Here is an 11,197-nt window from a genome sequence, read left to right on the forward strand (position 1 = left end):
TTTATGTAAATAAACCAAAAAAATCGTTAACAATAACCAGGAGAGAAACTAGAAAAATTGAAAGGTAGATGTAGGCCAAGATATTTGATCTTATAAAATGAGATATTTACATGTTTGTGTTTACTGAATTTATTTATTAAAATTAATAAAAGATAATAGAAACATAAAACAAATATAAAACTAACTGAATAAAATAAAAATAGAAAAAACATTATACAGTGCCAAACATATAAGAAATATTTTAAAATAAATAATTTTTTTATGAAACAAAGCTCACATGTATAAAATAAAAATAATTACTCAAAAATTAAATACAAGCAAAATTATTATTAAAAAAAGGCCTGCAAAACACACGACCAAGGTCATGAGAACAGAATAAATTGATAGATAAAAAATTAAAGATAACCACAAAATCTTCGAAGGCTGAAGGATGAAACGAAAGAAAAAAACCACACAAAAATTATGATTAAAAAATAGATGGAGAAAATTAAAATAAAAAATAAATCAGAGGGCATAAAAAAAATTGGAGGGTTAATTTAAAAACAAATAATCTTTAACAAAAGGAAAATTAAATCAAAATAACGAGAGCTAAATTGAAAATAGTAAAACAACATAAATTTTGATTGAATGATGGAATTGAAAACAAATAAGACTTTAATAAAAGAGTCGAGAGGAAAAAAAATATAAAATTAAAAGAATAAGGATATAATTGAAGAAAATAATATATGATACATTATAATTCAAGGACTAAGTTGAAAACATTTAAAACTCTTATAATGGAACCATGAATAAGAATAGACAATAAAAAACATAAGGACTAAAATTGACAAATATAAAAATAAGAGGATAAACATACACTCTTTTCTGGAAGAAAGATAAAAGAAAAAAAAAGACCGCTGACACAAACCAACTCTCATCTGCTACCACGGGCCACCTCATAAAGAAAAAAACATAGTGGTGAATCTAAGGATACCATGGAAGGACAGTTTAGCCACCAGATGGCACCGCATGCGTCACCTAACACACCGTGGCCAACACCCACTTAGGGCGTGCCGTGCACGCGCTAATAGCTTTTTCTAATAAAAAAATACTTCCCCAACTTAAAAAAAAAAATGCCCTTTATGAATTTGGGAATCGAAAAAAAAAAAACCATCGTGAAAGTACACAAATGCCTTAGACACTTGCCTTGATTTTTGTCATTTCTAGGGGTATAAATGTATTTCCATTGTATTCTAAAATGTTTAAAACAAAAGAAAAAACTTTCATCACAACAACTCTAGTGTTTTTTGACCTTGGGGGTAAATAAGTATTTTAACTATTTCAAAGTTTTTGAAAAGACTAAATCACCGTTTGTCAATAGTTCAAGAAATTGATAACTCTACAGGTAAAATAGTATTTTACCCATGAAAAAAATAAAAAATATAAACATACCCCTAAACAATCCTCTAATGACAAGTGAATATTTGAAAAAGACTAAATCACACTTGGACCGTGATATTTTTTGTTTCAACTAAATGATAAAAATGTATTTTTACTGTAACGATACATAGTGAACCGCGTTTTATGCTACAGTGAAAAACCCACACATTATATATTTTTGTTAGACATTTTAGTCACTCGATGTTGAAATAAAAAAAAATTATCAAAAAATATTAAAAAGAGAAAATGTATTCGAATATCTATATTTTGGCCACTAAAAATATTAATCATGGTATCAATGAGTTTACTTCTTTAAAAAGAATTTAATACAGGTGGTGTTGCGCTCTAACCATGATAGAAAAAATAAATCGAGATCTTTCAAGTTTTTTTATTCATTTAATTTTTATTTTTATAAGATTAGGGGCTGTTTGGGAATTAAAAATTAGTATATTAGAGTTTTTAAGGTGTTTTAAAAATAAACTGAAATGAGTTTTTTGAGTAGCAAAAATCACGGGCACAATTTTTTGGTTATCAAATGTGAACAAAAAATGGTTTAGAGGACGACAGGCCATTTGTTGGACGACTTGTCCATTTAGAAAAAAACCTAGAGCAGACTTAAAACAGCAACTACGTGAGCAGGCGTGTGCTTTTGGAGACACGCAGGCTTGATTTTTTATTTTTTTTTGATTAATTCCTTGTTTAAATTTTAATCAATGCCCTATTTCTTATTTATTTATTTTTCGTCTCTCTTATTTTTTTAGTTTACTGTTTTTTTAAATAATAAATATTGTTTTTTATTTTTATCAAATAGAATGTTATAAATTATATTTAATTCTTTTGTATTTTATATAAATAAATTTACAATTATTTATAAAAATAAAAATAGATTTTTACTAGCAAATATAATTAATCTCCAAGATAAAATAAATAAAAATGTATAAAATAAAAGTAATAACTACAATTATATATATATATATATATATATATATATATTTATTTTTAATAATTTATGATTAACGGTTTACCTAGTTATTTGACTGTGATTTTTATTTATTAGTTTATATATTTTTTAATTTATTTAATTAAATATAATTTTTTTTTTTAATTATAAAAATAACGATACATTGACATCTTTCTTATCTTGCATTAGAAATTAATTTGAAAATTTATCCGCGAATTAATTAGGTTACAGTGCTAATCAGAATACGTGGAAATAGCAGGTTAAACGAATAAACTACGACCGTGGAAATAGCAGGTTCTAGTTTGGATTTTTTAAAAATTGCTGACAAAAATTCGATGCCATCTGGCTTTAATGGACATTGGATGAACCAATAAAACGTTGACCAACTTATTTTCAATTTCTCATTTTTTGTAATAATTATACAATTGTTTTAATGCAAAAAAACAAAATCATTTTCTATTTTATACCCTATTTAAAATCACGAATACATAATAATTTGAGTTTTTTCATATATTTTACACATTCAATTGATCTACAAGTTGATTAAACATGGTGGAGTTTTATAACAACTGTGCTTGAAATTAGATTAAATATGACGTAATCAATTAATCATGTTCAGTAATTATTTTAATTTAATTCAACATGATTCTAATTTCCATGATTTATTCCTATCACAAATCTTTTATGACCTACAAGCTGTTTAATTTTTTTTTAATCGAATTCTAAAATTAAATTAAGCATGATTTAAACAAATTTTGGTCTGGAATTTTCTCCTTCGACCTTTCGCCTTCCTTGAGTTTCCAAATGCATATGAAACCCCTTTCCTTCTGATTTAACAATATATATATATATATATTTGTTTTTTAAAAAACAAATTGAAGATATTTAATTGCGAGATCTTGTTACAAGAAACTATCCGGTAGGACCGGCACCTGACATTCTCTCTAAGCAGTAACCACAAACAATCACCAGATCAAGCCTTCAGTATCGCTCACCGTTGATTCCCCCCCAACGTTTTAAGATGAGATCATGACCACAAATGAGATGATCTCACAAGCGTATAACAAAGTAGGTTTCCACTGAGACTATTCCTACAAGGAAAGTCACAGTTGTATTTTGTGGAATAAATGAATCAACGCATAACAATATTAGCGCCCGCCGTACCCACCAAAATAAAACAAGTGTGCAAAGTAATTACCAATTATAATAAAAGATAAAAATTGAATAAAAAAAAGGAAAGGAAATCCATAATAAATAAAAAATAAAAAAGAAAGAAAGGAAAAGGCAAAGAAAAAGAGCAAGTGAAAGTGGTGGTGGCTGTTTCGATCATCAGATCCCGCTCCAATTGTGAGAAAAAATTTAGTTTGTTAATTTGTTAATCGTCGCCTTAAACAAGGTGTTCTTAGGACGTGTGTTTCCTTATCGCTTTGATTTTTTTAAGTTTTTTTTGTTTTATATTCTCCTAAAATCTAGTTTTTGAATCATTTCGTTTTGTTTGGGGATTTTAGTGCATTTTTTGAAAGAAAGAAAGAAGGAAAGAAGATGTTGGGGATTATAAGGCAAAAGGTGAATGCCGGAGGTTCTCCTCCTATTTTGGTATTTTTTTAAAAATATTGTTGATTTTGTATTTTTATTTTTTGATTCATTTAATTTGTAGCTTGTTCATTTGCTATTCTCTTCTTATTTTTTTTTTGGTTTTGTTTGTAGGCTTTTGGGCAGAGGATTCGCCCCGCGGTATCGGCATGGAGAGGTTATTCATCTGCAGCAAAAGAGGTAAATGCAAAACCCTCTTTTCATTTCCATTGTAATTTTTAATGAATTTAACGTTCGGCTTTTTTTAATTTCTAGTCTTGTATGAGGTTTTGGATCCTTCTTTTTTTCCCCTTTGTTGGGGTGTGGAGTTCCATTTTTGAATGTTTTTGTTATCTCGTAGTTTAGTATGCTTCGTTTTTCCAGAGTAGATAAACTGAGATTTTGCATTTGTTGATTCGATAATCATGCACAGATGACAGTTAGAGAAGCGCTAAACTCTGCACTTGATGAGGAAATGTCTGCTGATCCTAAGGTTTTTTTGATGGGGGAAGAGGTAAGAATAACTTCCAATTTTTGAATGGAGTTCTTTTTTCCCCTAGTTTCATGTTTCAATGTTTTCTCTTCTTATGTGTTTTATGTTTGTGTGAAATGCAGGTTGGTGAATATCAGGGTGCATATAAGGTCAGATTTTCTTGTCAATGATATAAATTTGAAGTTTTTCATGTTTTTTGATAGCCCTCTCTTAAATAAATCGAAAAGTCTGACAGTCCATTCGCTTTGAATGTTTCATTTTCCATAGATATCCAAAGGGCTTTTGGACAAGTATGGTCCTGAGAGAGTTCTTGATACACCAATCACAGAGGTTGATTTTATTTCTTTAATTTATTAATGCGGAATTTGATTTTTTGTTTCATTTCTTTGGTGATGGTTGTTGGCTGACCACCACCTGCTTTTCTTACATGTCTAACAGGCTGGTTTTACTGGCATTGGAGTTGGCGCTGCTTACCATGGTCTTAAGCCTGTTATTGAGTTTATGACATTCAACTTCTCTATGCAGGTTAGTAGGATTGCGTATGGTTTATAAATACCTTGTGGAAGGAAATTTTCTAATTCAATACTGGCAAATAAATGTTTGGGCACCAGATAATACATCAATTAAATGTATTTTAGGGTGGTGTTGATAGAGTATATTTCTGTGATGTTTCAGATCTCTTTTGCTGTAAGTTTTAACAAAATAATCCTTAGTTGTTCTAGATTTTGGCTTTTGTTGCAGGCAATTGACCACATCATTAATTCGGCTGCAAAATCAAACTATATGTCTGCTGGGCAGATATCAGTGCCCATAGTTTTCAGAGGGCCCAATGGTGCTGCCGCTGGAGTTGGTGCCCAACACTCTCATGTATGGTTGAAGCGCTTTCTTATCCATCTGTCATTTTGCAAGCACACATACTCTCTCTCTCAAGCTGCCCATTTCATTCTCTCTCTCTCTCTCTCTCTCTCTCTCATTTGAAAGTCAAATGTTTTGAGTTGACCCTACTCAAAGAGCAGCTCTGCCACTGCTTGGGCGACAGTATGCCAAGCACTTTTCTCTTGCACTATAAAATTTTTATGTTACTTGCCAAATTGTGAGAAGATAGTATGTTTATGTCCAGAGTAGTGATTGTAACTCAGTTTATTAAGGGCTAAATGCTCAATGACACTCCCTTTTTACTCCTTTTCAGTGTTATGCTGCATGGTATGCTTCCTGCCCTGGTTTGAAAGTACTGGCTCCTTACTCATCTGAAGATGCTCGTGGTCTGCTAAAGGCTGCCATAAGGGACCCTGATCCTGTTGTTTTCCTTGAAAATGAGTTATTGTAAGTATCTTGACAAGTGGGGATCGTTATGTTTTCCTATGTTTACATGATGCTTGATGTCCCAAGTTGATCAATCTTTTGTGATTCAGATATGGTGAGACATTCCCTGTTTCTGCTGAAGTACTCGACTCCAGTTTTTGCCTTCCAATAGGGAAAGCCAAGGTTTTCCTCCCTCAAGTCTGAAAGATTATTCTTCTCAATGTTTCTGCAGTTAGCTGCTATTTCATTATGCTTTTCAATTATCATTGCTGTGCTTACATCTGCCCTACAAATTGTTTACTCTCAACAGATTGAGAAAGAAGGGAAGGATGTGACCATTACTGCCTTTTCAAAAATGGTTGGCTATGCTCTCAAGGTTTGTTCTGTGCTTCAAATGTTCTAAAACAAATATGTTGGTTTGCATCTGGTATGATCAATTCAGATTTAGCTGGTAGGTGCACTAGAAGATTTTATTGTAAATCTGAAGTTGACATTCCTTGGGAAACATTTTTTTTGGGGCACCAAATTAGTATTGTGTGAGGCAAATGATCGACTGCTCAGCTAAGTTACTGCAGTTTCAGTAAATATGCCCAAAAATCAATGTGCTTGAATTTTGGTGCAGGAGTTATTTCCTCTCTTGTTGTTATATTTTGCTACCACTGCCTATGAGGAGGAACAGAGATGACATCTATAATAGTGGCTTGCTTCTTTTAGTGATTGGCGTTGCATTAAACTGATGGAGTTGAATTTGGGTGGAGTTGTGGCTGTTATTGTTCCTTAATTTAATGTTATCATGTGACATTGCATTATTATTTTGCTGAATCTCTCTTTTGGGACGCATCCCTGATTGATCTTACGGTACTTATTGTTTAGTATAGATGGAATGTGTTTAACAATCTGATAAGAAGCTATATGTTTGGGGAATTTCTTGTGCCATTCTTTTTCATGTAGCTCATGTAGCTTCTACCTTTAAATCACACAGTTTTTTGTTTCACAGGCTGCTGAGATACTTGCAAAGGAAGGAATCAGTGCTGAGGTAAACTGATACTAGGAGGACTGTAAAGTCTCTATAGGTTATAGCACTTTCAGGTCTGATGACAAAAAATAACCGTTCTTGTTAATGCAGGTGATAAATTTGCGATCAATTAGGCCACTAGATAGAAACACAATCAATGCTTCAGTCAGGAAAACTAACAGACTGGTGACAGTTGAAGAAGGATTTCCTCAGCATGGTGTTGGTGCTGAAATCTGGTTCATATTCTCTCCACTATTATATTTAACCTCTCCTGCTAAATTATTCCCACATATTTACATAATCTGCCTTTTCCTTTGCAGTGCATCTGTTGTTGAAGAGAGCTTTGGTTATCTTGACGCCCCAGTTGAGAGAATTGCTGGAGCTGATGTTCCCATGCCTTATGCTGCTAATCTAGAGAGATTGGCTGTGCCACAGGTATGCTGTTTCTTTTTTCTTTTTTTTCTTTTCTCTTAAAAAAAGTTTTTCTGGGTGTTACATCTCAAATCTTCTTGTTTGATCATTTTCTGGTGCGTGCCGGAGATGTGCTCGCCACCTTCGATGTCTAAAATTCTTTGCTGTTTCCACTGGACTACCAAAACCAATTGATTAGCTAGATGCCTCAACTTTTCATAAAACCGTATCCATATAAACATTTTATCAATGATATTAGACACTTGTTTACTACTTTCCTCACAGCAGAAGCTCTTTCCCCTTGAATCCTTTTTCTCCAAATGAACCCCTCCCTCTCAATCTTCACTATATAATCAGTCCTTGTCTGTGGTGATTTTTGGAGCTGTAGTTTTATTCAACATGAGCTTGTCCATGAATGGCCTTTTGTTTCCTTCTTTATATAGCTATAGTCTTTTCACTCATTTGTGTGATGCACATATCAGGCATGCTGTATTTTTGGGTTATTTATCTTTGGTTCATGGCATATGCAGGTTGAGGATATTGTTCGTGCAGCAAAGAGAGCTTGCTACAGATCTGTGTAATTGGCTGCAGCTGCTTGATGGTATACTCATTGAAGTCCAGAAACCACATCCTAAATTCAGGTTAGTTTACTGCTGGCTGTTTGCTCATCATTGGTGAGATTTTGTTAATAGTTTGCGTAAACTCTTCACTTTTATTTTATTTTTCTCATAATGACAAACAATGATGCTTTCAGGAATCTCAGAGATGTGCATTTCCCCCCTTGTTACTACTGGGGAGGAACAGCTCATTGAATAACATGGAGTGTGTTGATGACAGCGGGAATTTTTGTCATTGTTTTGTTAAATTGGTACCTGATACGAACCCATTTCCACACATAAGCCAAGAATTAAATTTACTTATGGATTTTTATAGAGTGCATTCTTCTTCGAAAGGTCTGTTATGTTTTCAATTTATTTTCATATGATCACTTCGATTCCCTTTTTCACTAAAAGCTGAAGAATTACATGCTGTTTGTGACATCATCTTGAAGTTTTAGAACCCATCAATACATCTGTATAGGAAATCAATGTGTTCTGGGTGTTACTCGAGTATATTATGTGATATGCACGTATATGAGAAGTTTCATCTGCTTTTCTGTTTAGCATTGTTAGAAATACAAAGATCACAGAGAGTCTCCGTGGAGATCAATACATGTTCTCTTTTGGTTTTTATTTACACAAATGCTGAGTTATATAACCTAACCAGTTACAGCCTGCACTTAACCTATGTATTCCAAGATATTTCATTTTTTGGATCTCAACTCCCTCCGAAGCCATTCCTATCACTAGATATTAATCCATTTTTGGTGTTTCTTTTTTGTACTTCAGAATCTTGTGATAAACTGTGTACTGTGTAGTATCTTTTCTAGACAATCATTTAATTTAGTCATTTATTGTAAGCTCGTAAATAAAACATGGATGAACTTAATTAGTTTAAAATTTTAAATTTTCAAAAAATTCTACTTTTGTTTAGCTGCAGAAATGAAAAATTCATTAGTTGCTTGATTTAAAAACAGTTTTGTATTGTGGTAACTTCTACTATTTGGCTAACCACAAATAAAAGGTAAATAATATGAAAAAAAACTAATGAGAAAAGAAAACATTTTTTTAATAAAGTAATGTCAAATTAAGCATGGTTAGCACCGGTTGAAACACTAAGTGATTTGTTTTTGAAACAAGAAAAACTATTTAGTTTCATTTTTTTTTAATTAGAGGAATTAATTCATAATTTACTCTTAAAATTAACAAAATATTAAAGGATGTGGTAGCCACCATCATAAAATATTATTTACTAGAATAGTGATTTGTTTTCTTTTGTTTTTTTTGTTTAGTTTTTTTTTTTTAAAAAAAAATTTACCATTCAACATCTTAATGTATTTATTTTTTTAATTTCATCATTTAATATTAGGTTTTTTTAAAAATTATGCTTTGTAATTTGTTCGATTTTTTTTCTGTTAGATTATATACCAGTCTTATAGATTTTTTTTTTAATTTTAACCTTTAATATTAGATCTATTGAAAATGGAGTTTCATAATTTTTTTGGTTTATTTTCTATAAATTCATCTTGATGTCATGATTCATATTGCAAGTTTAATAGGTTAACTTGAGTTAACTCAAATATTTTTTTTTCCTGCCTTTTCTATTTGATATTTTTTGAATTTATCCTTTAAAGGTATGTTTGTTTCCTGTAAAATGTTTTATGGATGAAAAATATTTTACATGTAATTGTCTTTTTAATGGTTATGGTGGTGGTGATATGACGGTGATGGTAGAGGAGATGGTCATGGTGGTGGTGAGATGATGATGATGACATGACAACATTGGTGGAAGAGATGGTGGTGAGGTGATGGTGGTAAGATGATGGTAATGGCGGTGATGAGATGGCGATTGTGACATAGCAATGGTGGTAGTGTTGGAGGTGGTGGAGGAGAAGGAGGAGAGTAGTGACATGATGATGATAATTGTGCAAGAGATGTTGGTGAGGTGGTTATAGTGATGGAAAGAGAAGGTAGTGATGATGATGGTTGTTGAAATAATTAAATGATATTATAATTGAATTACTATTCGTAAAATATTTTATAGAAATTCATGAGTTGAAAATATTTTCCATCAAATAAAGTAACTTTGAAGGTTGACTATAAAATATTTTACATTGATCAATTTTCCTGTAAAATATTTTATGAGAAATAAACACATGAAAATATTTTTCAAAATACAAATACAGGAAAATTTGAAAAATATTTTTCTGTAAAATATTCCACGTGAAACAAAGAGTTGGTTGGAAATTAGGCTTCGTAATTTTTTTTTATTTGCTCTCTTTAAAGCTATCCTGATTTATGACTTGGGTCGTGGGTTTGACAGGTTGGCCCAGATAAACTTTGTTTAATTTTTAGATCCTTTTTATTTGATTATTTTTTTAATCAAGATTCGTAATATTTTTTGATTTTTTTTCTATGAGATTATTATGATCTTATAACTAGGGTAATCATTTTCGGTTCGGTTTGGTTTTTATCAAAAAAAGTAACCAAACTGAATTTTTTTTTAAAAACCGAAACCGGTTCAAACTGACCGGTTTTGGTTAAAAAACCGACCCAAACCGATTTGAACCGGTTTTGGTTCGGTTTTTTAGGAAAAAAACCGGTTCAAACTGGTTTGGCTCGGTTTTTTTTTTGGTTTGGCTCAGTTTTTTTCCAGTTTGGCTTGGTTTTTTTTTCGGATTGGGTTCGATTCGGTTCGGTTTTTTAGTTTTTCAGTTTTAGGCTTATAAAACCAAAACTGAACCGAACTGGCCAGTTTTTTCAAAATTTTAATCGGTTTTTTTCACGGTTCGGTTTTTTCGGTTATTTTTTTTTATTTTATCGGTTTTTCGGTTTTTTTGCTCACCCCTACTTATAACCCAAGTCAGGGGTTTGACTAGTTGACCTAGTTGTTTTTTTTAATCTTTTTATTTTTTTTTCAATTTAACCCTCCAACAATTCAATCTTTTTTTTTTTTTCAATTCTATCCTTCAATATTAGGTTGTTTAGGAATTAAGTTTCCTGATTTTTTTTTCAATTTGTTTTATGTGGAATTATTCCGGTCTTATAGATTTAGTTTTTTTTCCTTGATTTCAGCATTTAATATTGGATCTATTGAAAATGAAGCTTTGAAATATTTTATTTGTTTTTTATGAAGTTATCTCGGTCTCACAATCCTAATCCCATATTTAACAGGATAGCTCGGGTTGACTTGAGTAGGTTTTTTTTTTGTCTTTTTTAATTGATTTTTTTTCAATTTCATCATTCAACACTGAATTAATTAAAAATTGGGCTTCATATAATTTATTTTAATTTATTTATATAGGGTTATCCCGATTTTATAATCTAAGTTGTAAGTTTAACAGGTTAATCCGAGCTGATTTAAGTAATTTTTTATTTAATAATTTAATATTATTTTTTAATTTATTCCTTTAATATTAGTAAAT

The 11,197-nt window shown here is 31.2% G+C and overlaps 1 protein-coding gene across 6 annotated transcripts; it reads left to right on the forward strand.

Moving 5' to 3' along the window:
• The first annotated feature begins 3,566 nt into the window (after positions 1-3,566).
• LOC7482805 (pyruvate dehydrogenase E1 component subunit beta-1, mitochondrial) lies at positions 3,567-8,125 on the forward strand. 6 transcript variants are annotated; one of them, XM_024595161.2, is made up of 16 exons: positions 3,567-3,727; positions 3,889-3,976; positions 4,088-4,153; positions 4,386-4,466; positions 4,568-4,594; positions 4,713-4,775; positions 4,884-4,970; positions 5,187-5,312; positions 5,635-5,768; positions 5,858-5,930; positions 6,058-6,123; positions 6,745-6,783; positions 6,874-6,998; positions 7,083-7,197; positions 7,704-7,814; positions 7,928-8,125. In XM_024595161.2, the coding sequence occupies exons 2-15, from the start codon at positions 3,923-3,925 to the stop codon at positions 7,752-7,754; spliced, it is 1,107 nt and encodes a 368-aa protein (XP_024450929.2). In that variant the 5' UTR covers positions 3,567-3,727; positions 3,889-3,922; the 3' UTR covers positions 7,755-7,814; positions 7,928-8,125. The 6 variants fall into 6 exon arrangements, with proteins under 6 accessions (XP_024450929.2, XP_024450943.1, XP_024450940.2 ...); XM_024595175.2 differs by having other exon boundaries at positions 3,568-3,727; positions 3,889-3,946; XM_024595172.2 differs by having other exon boundaries at positions 3,582-3,789.
• Positions 8,126-11,197: the final 3,072 nt, after the last annotated feature.

Source organism: Populus trichocarpa, chromosome 1 (genome assembly GCF_000002775.5).
Source record: "Populus trichocarpa isolate Nisqually-1 chromosome 1, P.trichocarpa_v4.1, whole genome shotgun sequence".
NCBI classification, from domain to species: Eukaryota; Viridiplantae; Streptophyta; class Magnoliopsida; order Malpighiales; family Salicaceae; genus Populus; species Populus trichocarpa.

Coding starts and splice junctions, on each gene's coding strand:
- LOC7482805 (XM_024595161.2), top strand. CDS start 3,923: ATGTTGGGGATTATAAGGCAAAAGGTGAATGCCGGAGGTTCTCCTCCT. Junction 6,999..7,082: donor GGTGTTGGTGCTGAAATCTG/GTTCATATTCTC, acceptor TTTCCTTTGCAG/TGCATCTGTTGTTGAAGAGA. Junction 7,198..7,703: donor AGAGATTGGCTGTGCCACAG/GTATGCTGTTTC, acceptor TGGCATATGCAG/GTTGAGGATATTGTTCGTGC.